The sequence below is a fragment of the Rhineura floridana genome, chromosome 14 (genome assembly GCF_030035675.1).
Source record: "Rhineura floridana isolate rRhiFlo1 chromosome 14, rRhiFlo1.hap2, whole genome shotgun sequence".
Classification (NCBI taxonomy): domain Eukaryota; kingdom Metazoa; phylum Chordata; class Lepidosauria; order Squamata; family Rhineuridae; genus Rhineura; species Rhineura floridana.
The window spans coordinates 7,651,199-7,676,504 of NC_084493.1; the positions used below are offsets into that span (position 1 = coordinate 7,651,199).

A 25,306-nucleotide genomic window follows, 5' to 3' on the forward strand; every position below is an offset into this window, starting at 1 on the left:
CTTGGGGAGAGCTTTCCATTACCACCGTTAAAGGGCCCTGTCTCTGGTCATCACTTGCTTCACCTCTGGAGTCAGCAGCCCCCCAAGCAGAGTATCTGATATGTCGAGTTAATGAACAGGCAGGTGCATATGGGAGCAGGTGGTCCCAAGCAATAAAGGGCTTTGTAGATCATCACCAGCACCTTAAATTGTACTTGGAAACAAATGGAAAGCCAGTGAGTGTCTTTTAATGCTAGTGAGTGTGTTCTAAACAGCCAGTACCACTTAATAATCTGGGTGCCATACTTTGAACTCCTTGAAGTTTATAGATAGTTTAAGGGCAACCCTACACGTAACTAAAGATGGACGGATCATTCTCTTTCTGCTCTATTTTATGCCATTTCTGCATTAATCTGAAACTTTAACAGAAAACACATGTATGAAAATTTGTATTTAAATACAGATTGAAACACATACTTAAATACATATTTTACCGCAATGTACATGTTTCTAAACTTGTTTTATGCTAAAATACACTATTTTTGCACATTTCGGTACATTTTTGAGCTGAGAATTGTATCGCAGGATTCTGAGAAGGGCAAGATCCTACTTATAACCACGTTCCAATAAGTGTTTTAGTCGAGAAGTGCAATTAGGTCCGTTCACTTTAAAATGTGGACTGAACAAAATCTTCCTCCAGCCCTACAACTCATTGTAGTAATCTACCCTGGATTTTGCCCAGGAATGGGTAAATGCCATATTTTGCAGAGAAGGGGTTCCTGTTTTCCCCTGCCCCCACAAAAAAACCAAAAACCCTGGCATTGAAAAATGTCTTATGTTGAGTGTGTTCCTTTCTACCAGCCAACCTGACCTTTTAAAAATTAATTTATTGCATGTTTATTACATGTTTATGTTGCCTTTCCCCCAAGGAATTCAGGCAGCATCCCATCTCCCTTCCATTTTATCCTCCCAGCAACCCTGTGGGGTAGGTTAGATTTGATAGTTAATGAGTAGCCTTGGGCCAGTCACTAAACTTCAGCTTCATGGCAGAGTAAGAATTAGGGTCTCCTCACTCTTAGCTCACCACACCTTAATTGTAATGAATCTCCACGGTTCCCTGTTCCCCAGCTGATTGTGGAACAGGTCCCAATTGCTGAAATGAAGTTGGCGGCCTGAATGGGAATGATTCCTCAGAGGTTTGTTTTTACATTGAAATTGTGTACCCTAAAAAGGCTTTTTTTGTGTGTCCAGTGGCAAAAATCCCACTGTCAAGAGTGGAGCAGCTTGCATTTCCTTGTAAAGAATGTTGTAGTTCAAATTGCAAATGAATACTTAATGTATGTGTAAAATATATATCCCTTTGAAATCCAGATTTGGGTCGTTCTCGAGAACTACAGTATGTTTATGTGGATAACAATGTTCACCTGAAAGGGCTTCCCTCTTACCTCTATAATAAAGTCATTGGTTGTAGTGGGTAAGTATATGAATTAATTTGCTGTGTAGCCTCTTATCTTTTAAAGCTGTCTCCTTCAAGTTAAATTTTACTGTGGTTGATTTTCATTCATCATGTCACATTACTTTAAAGAGATTACTTTGACTGCCAGCGCCCTCTAATTGTGCTAATCTCCTGCATTTATATGCTGAATATCCAATACTAAGCCCCTGACTGGTTGTCTGTCTGTTTCTTGATGTATAGGGACATTTGGTGTGATAATATTCAGCATAAAGGTTGATGTCAACAGACTAAAGTCTTGACTCAAATGCAGATTTTATAAGTATTTCTATGATATCCCTCAGTGTGCTTTGACGCCTACCGTTCTGTAGTTTTTTCAAAACCAAATACCTCAAAAGTATTATGTAGACCAAACTTTCTTCCTACCTGTATTTTGCTAAAAACTATTCATGCACTATGGGACAGTGTGTTGAATCTTTACTTACTTTCATATTAAGATAGTAATTTTGTGGCAAAGCGTATTCCCTTAGCAAACAGGATAGCACGCCTCTGTTTAATTTGGATTAATTTGTGCTTTAAAAAGCATCTCTCTGTGTGCTTAAGCACCCTTGGCTAAACTTGAAAGAACACACATGAAAGAAAATGGTAGTTGCAGGTATAACCCCCTGTCACGTGGTTATGTAAATAGATTTGTGGATACCGTACACTTCTCTTATGCCAGACAAAAAGAGATTATATCTTGCAAAAGAGGTGGTTGTTGGTAAGTAGCAGCCACAGAGGTGAACTCTGTATCCTTATTGGAACAATGCTGTAGTGATATATGAAAGGGTAACCTACTTTCTGCTGGCTGAAATATTGCACATTCTATGAATTAATGACCACCAAAGGTCCTTACTGTCCATGAAGAAGAAACATCAAAAGCAGAAGCAAATGGTTGCTTCTTTTCCTTTTTGTCTCTGGATTGTGAAGATAAATACATGCCATTCTTTGCCAATGCAAAGCGCCATCTTTGACGTTTGAGAATTAACCAAGTATTAATACAGGTAGCCATGTAAATCTTGTGGCCAGCTTGCTGAAAGTTTCTAACTTTACAGCTGGTGTCAACCTAGAGGGTTCATATTTCTGTCATATTCCATCCTGAGGCCTGAGGACATATGATATATCCCTATGATTTACCCTTGCCTGAGAGAGAGAATGGCTTGTCCAGTGTACCTAGTGAAATTCATGGCTGAGCAGCGAACCTAACTGTCCAGCTAAAAGCTTGCCTATCAAGAACAGGGAGTCTGTGCTTGGCTTTTCCACTTCTCACGTTCACCACTTAATTCTCTGCATGTGGAATTCTTAGGGAGTCACTTGGCAGGATACACCAAACTCTTGAAAATCCACATTTGAGCATGTCATTCTCTATTTCCTGTTTGCATTCTGTCCATCTATCTTCCCTGTGATCTCTTTCAACAAATTTCCTTGAGTACATTGCAACTTCTTTAAATCATATGTGGCTCTTGAGTTGCACCATGTTCATTCTAGTCTTCTGGGTAAGCCATTGCACTCATAGAGTTTGAAGAAAGCTTTGTGCACAGCTGTCTGACATCTGTTAAGGCTAATGATATATGATGAACTCAAGCTGGGACTGTCACACTGGAAAGTCTTAGCATGCTTTGGTGTCGTCACAGAAAATGTGTCTTGTCTATGGAGATTGAGTAGCCTGTTATTCCCTATTCTTGAAGCTTGATGCTTTAAAGTTTTTGTGTATGTGAGAAACCTATAAACTGGGTGTCCTTCCCTTTAATCCAAGACATCCTCCATCTTTCCTGAGTTGTAAAATACAGACATTTCTGTTTTCATGGTTTCCTCTTTCATTGATACCTGGGAAATCTCTCTTATGGAAACCTCTATAGGAAGAAGAAAGTTCTACACAACTAGGTAGCAATGCAGTAGTGCTTTAACAGCTCTAAGACAGGTGTGGGGAAACTTTGTCCCTCCAGATGTTGATGCGTTCCAACTCCCATTATGGCTATTGGCCATTCTTGCTGGGGCTGAAGGGAGTTGTAGTTCACCAACATCTATAGGACTGTAGGTTCCCCAAATCTGTTCTAAGGCAATTAATTTTATTTAGCCTGACAGATTTTTGGGTGGGAAGTCAGAAAACATTCTGAGCTGGTTGATCCTAAACCCAGAAACCTAATAGTCATGTAAAAAACCTTGCCTACTTTGGAATCGCATTGTACCAGTAAAGCTTGAGTTGGACATATATTTCAGAATTTGGCTCAAGGAAGGGTTACTTTGCACATTTATGCTCTTCAGTGAATACCTTAAGGTGTTTTTGAGAGCCCAGCTCTTTTAAGAAAAATGCCAAGTGCGACTGCAACAAAAACACATCTTTGAAACCGTGTATCAGAGAGAGACAACTGACCAGATCCTTGTTTGAAGGTGCACCCAACAAATTTGTGAAATGGCCCTCTGACAAGATCATCACGACACGTGTGCATTCTTTGTGTTCCTGGGATTCTGTTCTCACATATACCCATGTGAAGCAGTGTTTGCTCCCAAGAACTTACATAGGGCTTGTTCAGTTATGGAATCAGAGGGCGTGTAGCCCAATCCTGTTTAAAACCTCATTAAAACAATACCGTCTGTGCAAGGAGAAAAATATTGTGCTCATGCACAGCTTCGATTCATTGGCTTGTTCAGGTACATCTAGTGTGTGATGTGCATGCAGGAATTCCCATTGTGTATTTAATGCATATTTGTCCATTTCCTCCCTGTCTGTATGAGGCCTAGTTCTAACTAAAGCGGAAGCCCTGGGTCCGGGCTGTGCCACTTCAGATTGCACATGCGGATTTGCATGGCTGAATACTCTTGCATAAAAAATAAGTCACTTGCACACAAAAATACCCCTAACATGTTGGGGGGAAGACAAGGCTAGAGCCTTTCTCAGCATCTAGGTTTTTTTATGGGGGAAAACCTGTTCTGTACAAAGAGTACTCTAGTCCCTGCCTGCAGTCCGGTGTTATCCAGGTTTACCTCCTCTGTGAAAAGTGGCATAACAGAAAGCTGCTGATTTGGGAAAGCATGGCACAGCAGGAGGGAGCAAAGCTTCAGTTATTTATTTATAATATTTCCAGACTTCCCTTCATTAACCAATTGCAGGGAAGATCACAATGAAATAACAACAACAACCAGTTAAAACAATACAATTTATAAAACAACCAAAGCAGTTAAAGTATTATAATTATCATAAAGCCCATCCATAAAGCTGCACAATATCTTCCTCCTGTGGGCAGAGTAAATTAATAGCAAACAAATGTTTTAAGCTGGTGCCAAAACAAAACGAGTCCATGCCAACGAAACCTCAGAGGGAATGACATTCCACAAATGAGGCACCACCACAGAGAAAGGCCCTTTCCCGTGTCACTCGCCCAGCAACGGGATGTTGAGAAGGACCTCCTCTGACAGTCTTTACATACAGGCAGGCTGAAACAGGGAGAGGTGCTCCTTCAAGTATTTAGAAGGCTTGACTAGGACTTCTCATAAGATTTTACTCTTCTAAAAGCAGCTTTTCCCCTCTCCCCAAATATCTCTCCAGCTGTGGTTCTCCTGTTCAGAAGTCAGAGGTGAAGCTTCTCTCCTTTTCATCAGGACAGTTGACAGTTTTTCTCCCAGCAGAGGTGAAGTCGATTGGGTCAGAGTTGGACCGCGTTCTGCCCTTGCAGGAGATGGCCATGCGGACACTGTATAACACATACTGCAGATTTTTAAAAGGTAGCTGAACTGTGATTGTGTTCCTGCACTATTAATGTTTATCAAGTGCCTAAATAGCTAGACTCTGTTAAGAAACAATTACAGATGTATATCATCTCTGTCTGTGCCCCCACAGTCTAGGCAGATGGGGCACACAAAGAAGGTAGGGACGGGGGGGGAAGGAAAAATTAAAACAAGGAGACAAGATGCCAGTCCCGTAAAAATGGGCAGTTGGGTTGCAAGTGGGTAGGTGGAAGGGGTGTGAAAAGAGAGGTGAACTGGGAAGAGCACAAGAGAGAAGTTGCAGTTTGAGCACTGTTTTGAAAGCTGGTTGATGGGAGAGGCATGAATATTAAGGGTGGGATATTCATTGAGGAAGGCCAAACAAGAGATGGGTTGATTCCATAAAGGAAGCCACAGACCTGAACGTACAAGATCCGAACAGGGTGGTTCACGAGAGATGCTCTTGGAGGTCGCTGATTCATAGGGTCGCCATAATTCGTAGTCGACTTAAAGGCACATAACAACAACGAAAGACTAAAAGGTGACAAGCATATTGGAAGAAAGAATATGAGGAGCATAAAGAGATGGCAGATATGAAGTGTAGGATTATTGTAAGTCAAAGAAAGGAGCTTATAGGGAGGAGGGGGAGGGGGAGGAGCAGTTTATGGTAAGCATGGTGCTTGAAGCAGGTAGTCTTTCAGTGTGCTGTGAAATTTGACTCAGGTTCTTAGAAGAACTGTCAAATGGCGTCCCAAGTTACATTTACAATAAGAATGAGAGGCGCCAAAAAGACAGCCAAGTGTTATTGCTTCAGAGGCAAAAGGCATTTGAGTCTTTTCTTGCTCTAGAGTGTAGCAAAGGCTAGCATCTTTTCACGTCCACAGCAGAGAAGCAACTGCCTTCTAATTGGGAGAGTGGAGAAGCAGAAATAATAATGTTCCCGAGGCAAGAGGCAATGCATCATTCAGCAATGCAGCTCCTTCCCGGGCAGCCGGCTCCAAAGCTGGCAGGCTTGTTAAGCATGAGGCAGAAGAAGCGCTTGCAGCCCATTGGCCATTGCGGTGCCACGTGACAGCTGAGCTGCGTTCGTTCTGCCCTAGTTCAGGCTCTTTGTTGAAAACCGGTCCCCGGCTTGTCTGTGTTTTGCATCACGCTGCCACATGGGGCTTCAGCTCCTGACAGAAACTTGAATGTCGAGCTATCTCAGAAGTCCTTGGGAGCTCGTGGTCCTCTCACTTTGGGGAGTGGGGAGACTGGAAAAGGGTATTTGGGATGAATGTGAATTAGCAGATGAGTCCATTTGGCAAGATAATTTGCACACGCTCAAAGCCAGCATTCTGCTCCTTCAGCTATCCCTCTTTGCAGCGCTACTGTTTTTATTCCGGCCAGCACTGGAACATTGGTCCAGAACTAGGCACCATATTGCAAGGAATTTGCCACTAATCAATGGGTAGGGGCCTTGTGACCGGTAAGAATGCACTTGGGATCCTTCCCATTTAAATAACTAAAATCTCTGTAGCTGGTTAATCGTTTTTTACCTGATAATAAACTATCTTGGGTATAATGCAAGTGTTTATCATTGCATTTTGGCAGTATGCGCAGCAAGAAGCCTGGTGCTGAAAAGGCAGACAATCAGGCTCTTAAACCTGTTCAGATTGATTGATTGATTTTGTCCAAGCCTCACGGATGGTCTCACAGCATAATAAAACCACCGCAGAGATGGGATTGGCTCTCATTCCCAAACAAAAGCAAGATACAAATCAAGAGGCGCTTCCTGATATTGCATCTTAAACTGGAAAGGATTTTAGTGAAGCAGTGATCTAGATGTGTAGTGAGCACAGTTATTCCCTGTGCCTACTGTGTTGCTGTGCGTCATTCCAGGCTACCATAAGAACTGTTGTTTTTCCTTATTTTGTAGAAGTGTGAACAGAGCTATAATATATACATCTCAGGCCATGTCCAGCTTGGTTAAAATAGCCATGAATTAATTTTGTTTCAGTTACCACCGCTGTGTTTTTTTGGTCCCTCCCCCTCTCTAGATTTGAAGTTCCTGAATCCAATCTCATTACCCAGAAGTCTCTTGGAATTGCTCTACTGCCCTCTGGGACACTGCCACCGTTGCAGCCAGCCCATGTTTACTATTGTCTACCCAAAGCTCTTCCCCTTGAGAGAGACGCCGATGGCTGGATTGCATCAGGGGTAATTACAGGGGGAATTACACTGGGGCTTCAGACCTTACGCAAGGGCTTCAGTTGCAGGGAAAGGCATCTGCATAGGGCTGTGGTTGTGCTTTTCTGTTGCATTTTTAGTCTTCTGAGTTCATATGTAATATCTTTCACCTTATTCTTAAGAGTCCAACATCTACCTTGCTTGCCAGCAGCAACTGTAGAACAGGCTATGTAATTTTTCTTCCTACTCAAAATCATACATTTTCACAATGGTCTATAGTAGTATAAAGTTTGCAACTTTCTTGCATGGTATATTTTTTCAATTTTATGGGCTTGCTACGGCATTGACTAGGAAGTAGAGTAATTTTGAATTCATTCATTCATTCATGTCCCTTTGCTTGAGATATTGGTAGGATATTGAAATCTAAAGGTATGGGGTAAGCAAGAAGGCTTGCGGGCATTCTTGGCACCCAAATTACCCACACCTTTAACACACTGCCCATATATCATCAGTTTTTTTCTTTTGATGCCAAGAGAGCTAGAAGCTTGTCTGTCTTTTTAAAAAATGCTAGTATTTTCAGAACTCAAAAAAGAAGCCATCAGTGTCTGAAAACCTGCATGACATAGTTTTGTTCCATGGTAATCATACTTAGATCCCCATTGACTGAAGAAGTAGCCTTTCTTTATAGGTGCTGTTAGGCTGACAGGAAAATTGTTAACTATATGTCTGTTTTCCAACATTTAGGGATTTTGGGGGGGCGTTGCTTCAGCCGTTTTTCTTGTTTGTCTACACCTCCCTCTCCCCTTCTTCCTTACAATCTGCCACTTTGAGTTAGGGGTGAGGGGAAAACAAGCGACCACAGGGCTGCATCGCCTGGGGGCAACCAGAGGACAAGGTGCCTCCCAGTTTGTATTGACACCCTTGGAGAGGAAGGAGTACTAAACAATTGATGGCTAGCCTCTGGTGTGGATAGCAACCAGCATGCTACAGGGCTTGAGAGCAGTACAGAGGAGGCAGGTGGACAAGAGACTCCACCCACAATCTGTGAAGTCTGCATGCCACAAATCATTCCATCTCCCTTGTGGATTCAGCCAGAGTAGGGGAAGACAGAGGTTTTGCCCCATGGCCCAGAGCATACTACAGGATGTTTTCAATGACATGGAGGAGGAAAGCCAGCCTTTGTCCTCCATGCCCGTTTCTGAAGGATGCCCAGCGATGCGTAAATTTCTTTCTCAACAACAAAGAAGCCCTGCCCCACTTGATGGGCTGATTGCTCAGGAACCTGAGGAGTCCTGGGTGGGGAAAAGAGACAGCACGCTCCACAGCAGCTCTGTTTCTTTGGGGAAAGACCTAGAAGAGGGGGAAAGCAAACAGCCGTAGGGAAGGCCTGAGAACAAGCAGAGAAGGATCCCGCTGCAGGGATTCCTCCTTAGCCTCCCATCCTCTTTGCCATTGTCCTTTTCTATCAGGGATGCCTCTTTTCCAACGACTATTTCCAGCCACTCGTAACTAAGTCTTGCATTGTTCTATAGCTCTTGAGTCCTTCAGGTCCCTCACCCATAAACCACTCCAGTGGAGGCAGTTGTTACAGGGGCCTATGTGGTGGTAAAACCTGTCTTCGCAACAGGGCGACCCAAATCCATGGCAGTACATACACTGTTTCCAGTGTCCTTTGCTGAGGTCTGGAAGATGGAATGGGACCTTTCTATCCAAACCAAAATCCACACATAGGCTATCAAGCAAACTCTACACCCTGACCAGGATAATTGTGGACCAGGACAGGTACCTGTTGTAGATAGCCCAGTGGCAGCTCTGACGTTGGCAGCAGTGATCCCTGCCAACAGGAAGGGGAGACCCAAAGGGGTTGTATCCAGTTATGTTTTACTCAGAGCAGACCCATTGAAATAATTTACTTAAGTTAGTCATGTTCATTAATTCCAGTGGATCTACTCTGAGTTGGACTAGCATTGGATAAAACTCAAAGAATCCATATGGGAAAAGTGAAAGGTATCCCTATGCAGGGATATTCCAATGCCTCTCCACCTCTCTTTTCTGAAAACGAGGGCACACAATGCTAGTCAAATTTGGCCCTGTTTTACTCTAAAACCCTGGTTGGATCAGCTCAAGTGCTTTTTTAAAAAAAAAAATCAGCTTCAGGCAGATTTCGCAGCTGATTGGTAGATCAACCCATTTATCTTCTAGGAGTAGCCAGTGGAAATGCTTTGCTGCATGCTCAGACAGACAGTGATTGGTCCAACACTTTGCTGTGGGTGGTCCTGAAAGTCAGCAGTGGGGAAGGGAGATGTGGCCAGCAGAGGGCAGAGTCACTTCAAAACGCAGCCAGAAAAACCGTTCTGGATATTTTTGAAGTGATTAGTGTGCCCATAGCTTCTGACAACAGAAGCCCATGGGAAGGAAATCCCCTCCCAAGTATTATTTATTTCTTGAATCTATATCTCACCCTTTCTCCTGAAGGAGCCAGGATGGAAAACATAAAACAGTTTATCAATAAGAAGAAAAAACATACTAAAAACACTTTAAAACATTTTAAAAACACCATTACAATTAAAAACATCCTAAAACACAGTTTAAATATAGTAAAACACAGTTACAAGTATTCTAAAACACAGCTTAAAAACAGTCTTTCATCAGTGATCCTCAGGCTGCCAGGAACAGTCCTCTTCAGCCATCAAATCAACCATCAGAAGAAGAAAAGCCTGCTGATATCAAGTAGATGGTATGCTTTTTGTGTTTGCCTTACAGCTACAGTGGTTGTAGCCATAATGTTTTTTTTTCTTTAGTAAGCAAGAGGGCTTTAAGAAGTGAGAACAACATGAGGCTCTTAAACTTGGAAAGCAGCCGGATGGCTTTGAACACCCTGCTTTAGTGGAGCCCCCCTCCCTTTCTTAGAAAGCTTCCCTGGTTGCAACAACCAACTCCATCTTGCTCTTGTACCTTCCCAGGTCTGCATCATGTGGACCTGGTAGTGGTGCAGCTGTCCCACACACACCACCTGGTAGCATGTGCACCTCCTAGCCATGTGGCTAAGATAAAGGATGTGGTTTATATACAGTGTTGGCGTATGTCCTGTGGTAGGACTGCTCCCCTCCTGGCAAGATGGAGGATACTCTTCCTGTTACCAGATCAGTGTGTGTCTGAAAATATTCTGCAATAACTCCAGCAAAAATGATATTTGGCTGAGCCAGAGCTTGAGTTGTTAGCTCTCAAATGGCACTGAGATGAAAGAGTACTAAACATAGATTTAAAGCCACCCACACACTTTGCCCCCAAACAATTGTCACTTTTCAGGAATGCTTCCTTTGCGTCATGCTAGAGAATCCATCCTTGTAAATTCAGCAAAGTTCTTGTTGACCACCGTTGCACTTGGTGGTTCTTGGGTTCAGCTCTCTGTTGGAAAATCAACATGTTACCTCTGGTGTTTTTATTTGTATAAATTAAATTAGATTATGTCCGCTGGAGGAAAGGCAGAGGGGAAAGCCTTGAGACAGGATCAAGTATCTGGGTTTTAGGAGAATGAAATATCTAGCATAGCTTCTACTTTAAAAAGAACTTGGGAGAAGGAATTAGAAAGGTGTCTTAAGAAAAGAGTACAGGCATCATTCAAAAAAAGAAGGAAAGTTTCCTGATCCTCCTCCTCCTCCTGCTACATTAGGGTGGGTTATAACAGTTTAAAATACAACATTAAAAACAATGAAAAGCAACTTGAAATCACAACATCACAAAGAAAGAAGGTGGGTCCTAAAATTGTGCATCTCAAGTGTCAAAGGCCAGGGTAAAGAGGTGTGTCTGAATATGTGTCGTCATGGCCGGAAAGAGCAACCATGCAAGGTTCCTGCTCACACCAGATGCACAAAGATCTTTGTGTCTAAAGAGCAACAAGCTTTCCTTTGAAATATCAGCCCTCTTCAGGAGTTCTAGAATTGCATATCATAAAAATGATGTGGTGCAAGAAAAAGCATGCTCACTCCATCCCTTGATTCTTGTTGCTCTCCATGAGTTGAGAGACATGATTTCTTTTTTTGAAAGGAGGGGGGGTTAAAAAAAAGAATATGAATTTCCCCTTGAAGGAATCAAGACATTCTCCATGTTTTTTTTCTTCAGAGCTACAAAACCTGCAGTAGTTTTTAGCGGAACTTCTTTCTATGTTGACAGAGGAAATACCTCTTGCTATTTTTACAAACTCAAATATTTTGTGTACTTAGTTTACCAGGGCTTAATCCCCCTCCTGGTTTGTTTTTTAACTATCCAGAAAAGTTGTGTGTTGTGGACAAGGGCCAATGTTTTAATCTTGAGCTGACAACTGCACTCTCTCTCTTTTAATTTCTTCTGCTCCAGGAGGACAACAGTTAGTTTTGTGGCCTACTGCTGCTCCACCCAGTGTCTGCAGACTTTTGACCTATTGAGTTGATAAGTACTTAAAGCTGTTCAGGAGCGGTGCCAGTTTCAAGCTGCATTAGGCTGTGTCTCCTGGTGGTGCTCAAAGACAGCGTGTGTGTTTGTGTGTGTGTTTGCGTGTGCGCCTGCGTGCCAAAGCAGCCGGATGAGGAGAGGTGCCCGGCTGGGAACACTGCGAGCCACTTCAGTCCTGTGCCCCTATCAAATTTGGATGAAAGGCAGAACTCTCTTGGAAGCCTTTGGATACTCCAGCTTTCGAAAAGGTTAACACCTTCCTGTTTCTCCCCAGGCAGAATGTAAATGCAACAAACATCAAGGAAGCAAATGACCTCCAGGACACCCTCATGTTTTGCACTTACAATTCTAGTTGCATTCATACATGACTTCATTCAAAGCGGTTTTGAGTACTCGGATGACATAAATGGATGTTTTTTAACCATACATTTGCAATACATGCAACTTCTTGTGTTTCTTCCCTACTTGGCTGTGTGCTGCCACCCTCTTAAGAGCAGCCATTTAAGGTAGCACTTTATTTGTGCTGGCAATGTTGTTTCTCTTCCCTCCCTCATTTTTCCATTCATGATCAAATAGGGTGTCCTTCTCCCCCCCCCCCCCACCACCTCTTTGACAGTGAGAATTACAGGTCTGTTCATGGAAAACCACTCTCTCTGCAAACCAGCTGGAGTCTGCCTGCAAATGGATTAGGAGAATTTGGAATTGACACTGCATGTGAGGTTGAAGCCTTCAGGGGACCACTGCTGCAGGAGGCCATGAAAAATGGATATCAAACTTGTCAGTTCGATCTTTTTAAGTAACTTATCCTAGGGGGTTGCAGAGCCAGTTAGGGTTAAAAGCGACAGTAAGGTTTGGATGAGTCAAGAGGTGCATTCTTAACTCTTCTTATTGTGCACTTAAGGCGGGAGGGACTTTAAAAGTACTGTGAATAGTGCTTGTTGTAAGGTATAAAATGGTATGGTCCTCATACTTTTGATACTCTGGTTGATTTATTCCAGAATATCTTCAGTTAAACATTCTGACATCTGTGGAGGCCACAGAAGGCATGCTGAAACAAACTCAATTTTTCTTAGCATAACTTCTTTTTAAAGGGCTATGATAGCATTTTAACATGCGTGTGCTGAAGAAGAACCTCACAAATACTATTACTGCTCTGAGGATTGTTTCTTGGAATCTTTGATTGCACTTAGCAGCGCAAGCCAGCACAAAGCCCCAGAGTGTGGGTGTAACTTGCAATTTAATTTAAAAAACGAAACAAAAAAGCAGAACAGAGTCCTGGGTCAACAGTTTACAAATATTTGTTTTCGTTTACACATTTATATTAGTGTAATGAAGAGCCACAAATTGGTTACAGGTTTTGACCCGGTGAGGCTGTTTGTTTTGCTTTGTTTTTTTAAGCAGTTAACTCTGAAAGGTCAGAATAATCTTCAAAGCCTCATGATAAAAGGAGGTTGGGAACTCTTCTCATATGTAGTTGGGTGGCAAATGCAATACTGATCATGCAGGAGCAGGTAAGTTAGTATAGCCTGGAAAGCGGGCCTTTTTTTTTAACGTGCTGCAGGTGCAAAAAGAAGCGTCTTTTCCTTCAGGCTGGCTCTTTCCTTAAACAAAAAACTGTTCTCCACATTGTGGGGAATGGGGTGGATTCTAAAGGGGCCCCTCTTCTGAGTACAAGAAGCGGGGGTGGGGTCCATCGTTTTCATGCTTCTTCCACGTGAAGAAATTCCCTGGATGGCAAGTTTGGGTCTCTCCCCCCTGGTGCGCACAGGAGAGCCTTTTCCTTTATGGGGCAATGTTCCAAAATGCAAACTGCAGTCTGAAGGGACTACCGTCCAGAATTCCATTGCTTCATTCAGCTTGAAAATCCTGAAGGCTCTGTTGAGAGTCCATAACTTACCCGACAGGCAGGGAATGCTGTAATGGCTTGAATCCCTGCGCTAGAGATGTGAAGGCCCAGAAAGAGTTGGAAACGACCGTTTAAAAAAAAAAAAAAATTCCAGGGGAAAAGGGATTTGGAAAAACAACCCACAGGTTTTTTTTCTCCTGCATTTTTTCCCCTAGGCCTTTACATCTCTGTCCCTGGCTTATCTGGACCTTGCACGTTGGGAGAGGGCTCTGGGTAAATAACTCTCCAGCCTTGCCTCTTGAGCCTCCCCAACCTTTCTAGCCAGTGGATAGTGACGGGTGGGAGTAGAGAGAATGTCTGATGATGCTGAAAGCAGCACAGCTCCACCCACCCACTATTCCTTCAGCCCAGTGCTGGGGTAAGGCAGCTGCAGCCTTTGCAGGTGACTCACTGTCTCAAATACCCCTGGACCCCGATCCTGATGAGTGCATCTAGGTGGATCCTGAGGTGTTGGGGATATGGAAGATGATGGCGGTCTGCTGTAGCTGCCTCCCGCAGTGCTTCTTTTTCCAGCGCTGGGCTATGTGTTTATTTTGGAGGAGGGGGAGTTTTTAAAAAAGAATGGTGCTGGCCGTGGTGGGTCCAGACATTTGCTCATCTATGCCAGGTGCTGAGACCAGGCCTGGGCAACTCAAAGGAGTCAGGAATGTCTCCTCTACAAGGGGAGCTTCCTTCATGGCTGCTTAAAACAAACACATATTTGGAGCTGTTTTTTGTTTTTAAAGAAAGGACCTTGTATTTATTGCAATCTTCCCAACCTGACATCCTCCGGATATTTGGATGGGAGTTGCAGCCCAAACTATCTGGAGGGCACCCGGTTGGGGAAGTCTGGTTTAGTGGGAGAACAATGGCAAGCTTTCCCTACAAGCAGAGAGCGATTCCCTGCTCCTTTTGCTTTGCCCAGGGCATATTCCTCTGGTGTGGGGCCTCAGACCACTACAACCATTCCTCTCTGCTGGGGTAAGTGGGGGGGGGGCTTTGCATTTCTATGTGCCGTTTCCCCTGTAAGCAGCTGTAGGACGTGGCCCACCTCTGACTACAGGAGCATCTACCTGTTTCACTGGTTTTAAAGAGTAAAGTAACCCCCAAATGTGAAGCTTGCCTCAAACTGCAGTTCTACCTAAACGCATCCATCCCGGAATAAAGCCAAACTGAAGAATCTTGTGAGTTGTATTTCAACATCCTTGTGCTTTTCAGCCTGCTTCACAGGCCAGTTTAAAAAAAAAAAATAGCTGGGCTATGCAGTTGATCTTGTGAGCCAGCCTTCTGTGACAAACACAAATTAAGCCAGATGGTATTGGTCAGGTGCTACTTCAACATAAAGCAGCAGCGGGAAACTTCTGGCCTGTGGCCCTAATTAGGCCTGTTACGCCTCCCCATGTGGGCCAAGACACATCCACCTGTTAATCACCAGAGATCATATGGTCAGATGAAAGTCATGGTTTGGAGCTGTGCCAAATTCAAGCTGTAGAATTCGCTCCTGGAGGAGGCAGTGATGTCCACCAGCTTAGATGGCTTTGAACGAGAATTGCACAAATTCATGGTGATAAGGCTATCAGTAGCTACTAACCCTGATGAGTATGTTATGCTTCTGAATCACAGTTGCTGGGAACTGCAGGATGGGAGAGCGCTCTTTGCACTCAGCTCCTGCTTGTGGGCTTCCTATTGGGGCATCTGGTTGGCCTCTGTGAAAACAGGATGCTGGACTAGAGGGGCCACCAGCCTGATCCAGCAGCTCCTCTTACGTTTTCACGTTATGAAAACGTTCCTTTGCAGCCATGGCTTGAAATCGGCACCTTACCTCTTTGTTTGAATTCGACACCATATGATGTCAGGTGATTTGACAGGCGGGCAGCCCCATGCACCTATCCAAGAGGCCCGTGGAGGGTTGGCCATTGCTGGATCCAGCCCCCTGGCAAGTTCCTCACCCCCGGCCTAAAGAGATTGACAAAACTACCCCACTTTTTTAACAAGAGCAGTACTGAGCTCTAATAACATGCTGGTGCTGTTAGTGTGTTCTTTTTGGGCTGCCTTCTGGGCTGGCTGGGCTGATGGGAGATGCAGTTCAAAACATCTGGAGAGTAATCAAGTTGGGAAAGGCTGAATTGCTGCATGCCAGGTGCAATACCCTTCTAGCAGCAACTCCTTTTGTCCCAGGTAGGTGTATGGTGTGTTTTAGCCTCAGGGCTGGCTCTTGCATGTACAATACTAGGTTTTTCATTGCTCACAGCTGTGGCCCAATTAAATGGGAGGCTTTGGATGTTGCTAGTGGCAATGTTACTATTTCCTATTGACAATAAGCACTCTATAAGGTGGAACAAGTTGCACTAGATTGTGGTTACAGGCCTTTAGCAAGAAAGTAGCAAATGACTGTTTTTTCTTTGCAGAAGTTAGGCTTAAACTTATGTCCATGTGTGGCTTCTTCATTATTTTTTTACGTTAGGGCCTTTATTTTTTTAGGTTCCAATAAATGACAAATCTTGAATTTGTCCTCTGGATCAACGTAGATCAAAATCCCAGGGCCTAAAAGTCAGTCAAGCAAGGGCTCCCAAACTCCCAGACTTCTTGAAAGTTGCAGACAGTCTGATGACTGTTTAATTATTTTTCTGCCTGTTTAACAATTGTAATATGCCGTGCTAGATGTTAAAAGTATCTATTGACCTTATTCCTTTCAAGTGCCTTGTAAGCCTCTTTTCCCCCACCCAGGAACTTTCTTCCTCTTGTTACTGGCTGCAGCTTTATTCCTCTGAGGAAAGCAGAGCCTCTCCCCCCGCCGCCGTTTTCGGTCTGCCCCACTCGCCTTCCGTGCAGGCTGCTGTGTTCTAAGAATGCCAAATCAGCCACTTTCCCCACCATTCTTCACACACAGCTCAACTGCTCTGCACAGTTGCTGCCATGGACCACCTGAATGAAGCTCAGAGACCGCACTTTGGGAACTCCTACAATAGATGAATGCAAAGCTGTTGATGGGTCCTTAACCAAAGTCTGATGTCATATAAGATGATGGAAATAAGTTCTGCAGGTATAGTTCTATAACGGCCTCTCCCTGTTACATGCCCTTAAAAGGCATGCACCCCCCCCTTCAGGGCTAGGTGACGGCAACCTTTTAAATTGGGGATGAGGAGCCTGTGGTCCTCCAGTTGTTGGGCTCCAGGTCTCATCCTCCCTGACCATTGACCATGTTGGCTGGGGTGGATGAGAGCTGGAAGCCCATCAATATCTGGCAAGCCACAGGTTATCTTGTCCCTGCTGTAAATGTTAGTCTCTTCATGGTGAAGGTTTGAGCAATGTTAAGTGCCTGTAGCCAGGGCTCCACACAGATGTTTCAGTAAACAGACTTTTAACACCTCCTTGGAAGTTCAAATCGGTGTTTGAGGGAGACGTAAGCAGCTTAAGGAAGATTGAATTGCGCAGAGCTGGATTTGCCCTTCAGACAGGCTAAACCTGCAGGACATACTGAAGAGAGCTCTCCAGTTAAGCACCTGACCACTCTAATACTATCCCCTCTAGCCAAATGCTCCAACACGCACATGGTGCAAGCAGGCAAAGGATGGCAACCTGGGGAATGTTGCTTTGTGGTAATAAAATGCCCTCTAGCTTTTTGAGATTGCATGATCCTGCAAGATATTCCCATGCCTTGTACAAATTCTGCAGCTGCTGCTGTTACTTCTGTTGACCTCTGTCCTGTGATGGCAATGTGTGCTTTGGTGTGGTACAAGAACTCATTTATTTGCTGCCCAGAAAGCTCCCTAATTCACATTGCAGAAGACAGGAAAGGGGACAGAGATTAGGAAATTTACGGGAAAGAGGAGGCTGGTGACAATAAACTGAAGTTAAAATGGTTCCAAGACTGGCCAGGTGTGTCTCAAGAGAGAGAATGAAACCCTTGTTCTGTTTCATGCCATGCATCACTCAGTTGCTTGCTGCTCCAGCATTTGATGGGACATCATGTATTCAGAATTCTGTCTGCAATGTCAAGAGTCTGATCGTTACGTATACAAATGGTCACTTGATGTTACCATGTGAGGAGCATGCCAATGTGAATCTGCCCCTTGAATTGGGTCTGAAAGGGAGGAGTAGCAGCCTCCATCTGTTAAAGCAGGAGCGTTCGGTGCTTTTGGACCTGTTGGCACATCTGGATTTTTGAGCAACTGTGAGCACCACCCTCTCTGGTCACTTCTCTCTCTGCACCAGTTTGTCATGGCCCCATCAGAGGACTCATCAGACAAGGATGACTCGGGAGTAACAGCAGCAGACCCAGAAGGAGAAATGGAGGAAGCTCCTGAGAACCCAGCTCCTTCTCCCCCTCAGCTGCAGAGCACCCCAGACACAGCTGAAGCCCTTCAGCCAGATGCAGACAGTGAACAGGATACTCCCCCCTCACCTGCAGAACATAGACAACAGAAGGTCAGGCAGAAGAGGGGCAGGCCCGTCCACTTAAGGCCAAAATGCTGATGGCTCACACCTGCTGACAAACCTGCTCCTTAAAAGTCAAACCTTGGCTTCAGCTTGTTGCTGACTACAACGTCAGGCGTGACCACTGTGTGTCTTCCTATCCCCTGAACCTTGACTTGGACTGATCTCTCGGCAAACTAGACCCGGACCTTCACTGACGTCTCTTCTGGATTTCTGGCTTGGCACATAAGCTTTGAACGGCCTCTGCCCTTATCTTGCTTCCTCCTTGCTAGCCTGGCAGATTTATAGCCAAGCTGCCGGCTGAGGACTTACGGCCTGGCAATTACCAAGGAATCTCCAGCCCTGCCTGCACCCCCACCGACACTGTTGTCTCAGTGAAGAGCTGACACAGTTCTACCCCCCCATCGACCTGAGAGACATAAAGAGAAAGCATACATGCACATGTCACTTTTCCGAGGGATGTAGGCAAAAGATCCAGCAGAAGTAAGCTGAGCTTTGAAAGGCATGTAGAGATGAAAAAGGAAGTGGGAAAGAGTGTCACGTTTCCAGCCTCCTCCTTCAGTTCTATGTACGGTTCTAAGGAGACAAAGATACATGCATTCATCTTGTCATGGCCAATAGGCCAGTGAGTTGCAGGAGCATCTTGGAGGCTTCATGGACAAGAGGGGAAGACTTCAAGGGCGCTATTGTGCCCATATGAGCACTACCTTGGTGGCCTTTGTGTTGAGGTGACCGATTTAGCAAGGCATGGGTGTGGCAGACAGAAGATGAAGCACTAGATAGGCAATGATCCTACCATGAGCTGAATTGGTGGTGGGTTCCCTGAATCCCTTTCTGCTTGTTCTCTGCTATTTTCCCTGTTGGTGAACATCCTGAACTTTTAAGGACTCATTGATCTGCCTTTTATATGGAGCAAAAGCGTGGAGGGATGTTCAGTAAAGAACTTCAGTGTGGCTAACAATGATTCACCAGCTGCATAACTGGGCAGGTGAGGGGCTGGTGTCTTCAGCTAGCTTGTCAGGTCCTGCTTGTGGGCTTCTCAGTGGTTGGCCCTGGTGAGAACAGGATGCTGGACTAAATGGGCCACTAGCCTGATCCGGCAGGGCTCTTCTTATGCTTACAATAACTGAATTAAATTATGGGTGGCCTCAAAATCTGTTTCGTAACCTGTTGGTTCCAGTCTTCTTTAAATGGGAAGAGAGAGGAATGGGTGTTCCCAGTCAGTTTTGAAATACCACGAGCTGTCAGCCCTTCTGCCTGTGCTGGCTTCCACCAGTTCATTTTTGTCTTGTACGAGTGGCTGAGCTGCGCGCTTGGCCCTTGAGCTGGCTGTTTGCACCTTGGCACACCGCACAGGAGTATAGACTCCAAAAGGCGAGGCAGCAACAAGCCGACTCTGTTTCTTCCCGTGGATGGGTGGATGGAAAACTTAATGAGAATCGCAGAGATTCTCATGAGATACCACATGACACGGCCTTCGCCAGCTTTCCAGTTGGAGCGCTTGGTGCCATGGAAAAGGCAAGCCTCCAGGAGAGGCTGGAAGTGCATTCACACAGAAAAAGGGTGGGGGCGGGAGAAGGATGCCATACCAAAATAAGGGAATGATATGGTTTGGTCGCATTCCATGTCAAGCATTCTGCTTTTTGCAGCTTTTCAAAGTTATCCTGATATGCACGGTGCTCATTCCTAATAACCATAACTGAGACCAAAGGATGTAAAAAGAAGTCTCTCTCTCTCTCTCTCTCTCTCTCTCTCTCTCTCTCTCTCTCTCTCTCTCTCTCTCTCTCTCTCTCTCTCTCTCTCTCTCTCTCTCTCCTCTCCCTCTCTCTCTCTCTCTCTCTCTCTCTCTCTCTCTCTCCCCTTTTTCCTTTCCCTTGAACCTATGGGAAGACCAGTCAGGTACTATTTCCAGAGGAAACAACATCAGAGTTGGAACCTGCGAGAGATCTGCTTGCCAGCTACCCTCATTTTGTCAAAAGAAGAAACTTACAGTCATCCACTAGACAAATCTTCTTAAACATTCTGACACATCTCTTAAAAGATGTCAAACATAAGAGAGGGTAGGAGCCTTCAGAAAGGCACAGAGGAAGCAAAAATTGCCTTGTTTTACTCCGCAGTGTCTTTATTTATTTATAAGAAGATTTGTCTCCTGCCTTTCCACTCTGTAACAGTGCTCAGGGCAGCTCCACGAAAAAGAAAAGACAAATTAAAGCCATGCATCAAATCAAGCCATATAACATAATAAAAGTTCAGTTCAGTTCATTTATTTACTGTTTGGCCGTAGGCCTTAACAGAGGATTCAAACAATAAAGGACGGACTAATGCATACAAATACATTAAAAAGACATTAAAAATACAGTTAAATTAACCCAAAAATCAGCGGTCAACATTAAAAATCTATATATATCTATCCAACTTGCACAGGATTAGCTTGGAACTTCGCTCGGAGTTTCATAGATGCAAGAGCAAATAGAGCCACCCGATGTGTGATCCTTGGAACCATATCCGACAAAAGGAAACCAATGGAGATGCTAACTGCTCTGGGCCTGTGTCAAAAACTCATCCAAAAATTTGGCCCGGGGTGATTGTAAGGGGGCATTTCAACAAGTAGTGGGGAAGATCTTCCACCTCAGGGGCCCCACAAATGCATAATCTCTGGCCGGGAATCCCTTTATACTGGCCGACCAGATACGCAGTAGGCATTGTCTGGAACCTTAAAGAAGTGAAAGCTTGTCGCAATTTCACTGATGTAAGTTGGTCCAAGTACTTTGCTCTGCAGTGATCAAGTTTGAAAGAACCATACCACTTACTAAATTTAGAATTTATTATTGCTAGCCTGTCTAACTGGGCGCTGTGATTGAAAATGGCCTCCTTAAGGCAAAACTTATTGGAGGGGTCTACTAGGACAAGATGATCAATGTGGTATAGTTGGCAGATCCTTGTCAACTGTGCAGACCAGAACTTGTCCGATAAGGCTTTTTCAGCATTTATTTTTAAGGTAGGTCTTGAAGAAGTTTGTGTGCCAACCTTCCAATAGTTTAATAGGGCAAGATGGATCTGGGCTCTAATGGAGGGAAGACCTACCTCTGCGCGTAATATCGCTCTGGGGTGGATAAGGGTAAGAACAATAGTTTTTTCAAAAATTTGTTCTGGACTATCTCTAACTGATCTAATAATGGGTTCTCCCAGCCCCAAATCGGGGCTCCATATAGTATCATGGCTAATATCTTGCTCTGGAATATTTTCAGTGCAGGTGTGGCTAGATTACCCCTGCCAAGCGGTAAAAATTGAGTAATGATCTGCTGGCTCTCAAAGCGGCTAACTTCGTGGACTCAATATGCTTCCTTCATGAGAGGGAGTCAGTGAAATAGACTCCTAAGTATTTAAATGTCCGGCATTGGTCAATCGGCTGGCCATTTATTGACCATTTATGAATGGAGGGCCTCTTGCCAAAGACCATAATCTTGGTCTTGGAGCAGTTTATTTGGAGTTTTTCCGAGTCACAATAAATAGAAAGTCTAGCCAGGGCCCTTCTCAATCCTATGCAGGTGATTGATAAAAGAATATCATCCACATAGAGCAGTAACGATACTTTCCTAGAACCCAGGGAAGGAGGGAAAAGATCTAGACCCGAGATAGTAGTGACAATGTCATTTAAATAAAATTAAATAAGAAGGGGGCTAGTAAACAGCCCTGTTTTACTCCTTTCGAAACTGGGAAGGGATCTGTTAAAGAACCTGAGGGGCCTACTCTGACTCTTGCACAGTTGTTGGAATGCAGTGCCTTTAACAGAAACAGTAAACGTCTGTCAATGTTGGAGTTGGCTAATTTCTCCCATAGCCTTGTTCTATCGATGGAATCGAAAGCAGCAGCTAGATCGACAAAAGCTGCATACAAATGCTTTGTCGGGCCACAAAGTGATTGCCTGACTATAAAGGAGAGAGTGGCACAGTGATCTATTGTACTTTGGCCCTTCCTGAACCCTGCTTGTTCTGGATAAATAATTTGGTTGGGCTCTTCCCATTCCTCTAATTTTAACAGCAGAAATTTAGCATAGAGCTTAGCTCCAATGTCCAGCAAACTAATAGGTCGATAGTTGTTTGGGTCCTGGCACTCTCCCTTTTTATGGATTGGAACAATGATACTCTGATTCCACCCATCAGGGAACACCCCTGTGTTGTTTATTTGGGTGAAGAGTTTGGTGAGGATTGGTGCCCACCAGTCAGGAAAGTTTTTGAAAATTTCTGGGGGCATCATGTCCTCGCCAGGTGCCTTCCCCTGTTTAAGGGAGGAAATAAGTTCCTTAATTTGGGTGGATGTGACTGGGGGCCAATAGGACAATAGTGACTCTTTTCGCAAAAGGGAAAGGACTCGGGATACTGGATAAGAATGAGAGTGATGGAGTTGAGCAAAATGGTCAAACCATTGTCTTGCAGGGATCAGGCAAGGGGCCGAAGGATGGTTAGAATGAGTCCCCCTGGCAACCAGCTCCCAAAACCTGCTTTCATTTTTGTCCTTAACAGCTTGTGCCAATAGGTGCCAGCCGGTTCTAACAAAGGACTCCTTTTTGTGTTTCAGCATTACCTTATAGTTTGATCTAAGGGAGACTAGTATTTCCCGAGAGTAATTTGTTGGGTCTCTTATTGCTCTCCTGGCAAAATTCATTAGATGTTTCCTGGCCAACTTGCACTCTTTGTCAAACCATGTCTTAGCCCAATATTTAGAAGTCTCTTGTAGGCCGAGTTACCCTTGGTCTCAGGGCAGAAATAATAGCTTGATAATGGGACAAGAACTCCCCCAGTCCCTTAATAAAATTTTGTCTGTAGAGTTGAAAGGGGGCACTGGCCAGAAGATGTGCAATAGAAGTGTATACCGCTGGAGACCAGCGGATTCTTCGTTCGGCCAGCAGTAGTCCCGAATCCGGGAACCATTGGGGGGACAGACAAGGGATAGGGATCTTAAGAAACAGTACAAGGGGGAAATGGTCACTTTTGGACCTATTATCTACTTTAAATCCTGCGACCTCTGAGTACAGGGGTGCTGAAATAAAGATGTAAGCAATTACACTGGCTCCTCTATTGGTCATGTAGGTAAATGCACCGTTTGATAAATCCACCTCAGAGCCATGGGGACATATAATCTGAAACAAGTTAAGAAGCTTGGTTAACCAGCGGCCCTGTTTATTAGATTGAGTATCCAGAGATGTTCTGCCTTCTATATGTGGGAGGGGATAAGGACCTCGGTTAGAGGAGGCCTCTGACAGGGTGCTACTGGATCCCAATCTAGCATTAAGATCACCACAAAGAATTATATGTGCATGGGGGAATTGTCTCCTGAGTTCACTTAAGATATCTGATAATTGGTCCCAGGTGGATTCCATACTGGCTAGATATCCCACCCTCCCTCCAAGAAGCTGAAGGTGACATATAAGCATGGTTCTCCCCATCCTGATTTTATCCTCACAATATCCCCTGTGAGCTTCATGGCTGAGCAGGTCCCAGTCATGACATTCTACCCACTAGACCACAGTGACTTTCAGTCCTACTTAGAGTAGGAGTCAAGAGTCCTATTCAAATGCTAGTCCTAGTCAGGAGACACTAGTTAATAGACTTGACTAGCTGTGAGAGAACTAGAAAAGGTCCTCAAATGCAAAGATGTATCACTGCACACTAAAGTCAGGATCATTCAGACCATGCTATTCCTGATATCTGTGTATGGATGTGAAAGCTGGACAGTGAAAAAAGCGGATAAGAGAAAAATCAACTGCTTTGAAACGTGGTGCTGGAGAAGAGCTTTGCGGATACCATGGACTATGAAAAAGACAAATAATTGGGTGTTAGAACAAACTAAACCAGAACTATCACTAGAAGCTAAAATGATGAAACTGAGGTTATCATACTTTGGACATATAATGAGAAGACATGATTCATTAAAAAAGATAATGCTGGGAAAAACAGAAGGAAATAGAAAAAGAGGAAGGCCAAACAAGAGATGGATTGATTCCATAAATGAAGCCACAGACCTGAACTTACAAGATCTGAACAGGGTGGTTTATAACAGATGCTGTTGGAGATCACTGATTCATAGTGTCGCCATAAGTCACAATCGACTTGAAGGCACATAACAACTTTGGTTCATTAATTTGAAGGTCTACTTTGAGTAGGACTTAGCTAACTTCAACCCACCGCATGTTTTCTACTACTGATCAGGTGCCTAAATTCAAAACAAAACAAAAAAAACAACTCCTGAGTCATTGGTTGAGGCTTTCCTGGTATTCTTTTCTGTATCTGTGCCACTGTGACTCTGGGGGACAGAAGACCCTCCCCATGCCCCTCCCCCACTATCCCATGCCCTGTGGCTTCTTTGACAGTGTTACTCAAAAGCAACCTCCCGCTCGCTGCCTCTGGCCAAGAACATGTTCTGCTGCTGCTTTGTGATCTTGCCCTTACTGAGAACAATTTGCCAAGTGGAGTTTAAAGATCTGAACAGCACCTTCTCTACGTTGGAAAGTGGCTGGGCCTTCAGTGTCACCCTGCTATGCCAGCTGGCCTGCCCACACTGTGCTTGGTCAACTAGCAGATGGAGGGTCTCATGAGCGGGGTGGGGTGGGATGTCTATCCTCTTCAGCTCAGGAACAGCCTCCTCGTCTGTGTGAGGAGGAAGCCCTCCTTAGCATGGAAGGGAACACAAGTGGAAATCAAGACTGGCTTTGAAGCAGCACAGCACACAGCAGTCTTAGTTGTTAACCAGTCCTGGCTACCCCTCTTTTTGAAGAAGCCCCATGTTAGGCCTTGTGACTCACTGAGCTGGTAGCTTCTGCATCAAGGAGCTGAGCACGCTGTTGTTGTGTAAATTTGTATATTTGTTAAGCAGAGAACAACAGCGGTCTGAAATGTCTGTGTGCCAGTGTGTGTGTTTACCAAAGAAAGCAGGCTTTTACCCTGCATTGAGATCACTGAGACTTAAGACTTAGTAAAACAAGAAAAGCTACTTTATGTATAGAAATACATAGTAGATAGGAAAGGCATACCTAGTTCTAACTAACTAAGTTGGAGGTGCAATGCCCAGGCTTGGGAGTTGCGCTCATGGCTCAGGAGGGAGAGAGCAGAGACAAAGGTGTCTCCTTTCTTGGACAGTCAAAGAGAAGAGAGGAAAGGGTGAAAGGAAGAGGAGCAGATAAGCTTCCCTCAAGATGTATCAGTCTAACA

The 25,306-nt window shown here is 44.4% G+C and overlaps 1 protein-coding gene across 1 annotated transcript in view; it reads left to right on the top strand.

Moving 5' to 3' along the window:
• The window catches only part of LRRC28 (leucine rich repeat containing 28), a 60,088-nt gene extending 47,886 nt beyond the window's left edge, over window positions 1-12,202 (top strand). The window contains exons 8-11 of the mRNA XM_061594938.1: window positions 1,351-1,453; window positions 5,019-5,194; window positions 7,216-7,375; window positions 11,702-12,202. Of these exons, the coding sequence (XP_061450922.1) occupies window positions 1,351-1,453; window positions 5,019-5,194; window positions 7,216-7,375; window positions 11,702-11,774 (512 nt within the window). The 3' untranslated portion in view covers window positions 11,775-12,202. The remainder of the gene's footprint in view (window positions 1-1,350; window positions 1,454-5,018; window positions 5,195-7,215; window positions 7,376-11,701) is intronic.
• Window positions 12,203-25,306: the final 13,104 nt, after the last annotated feature.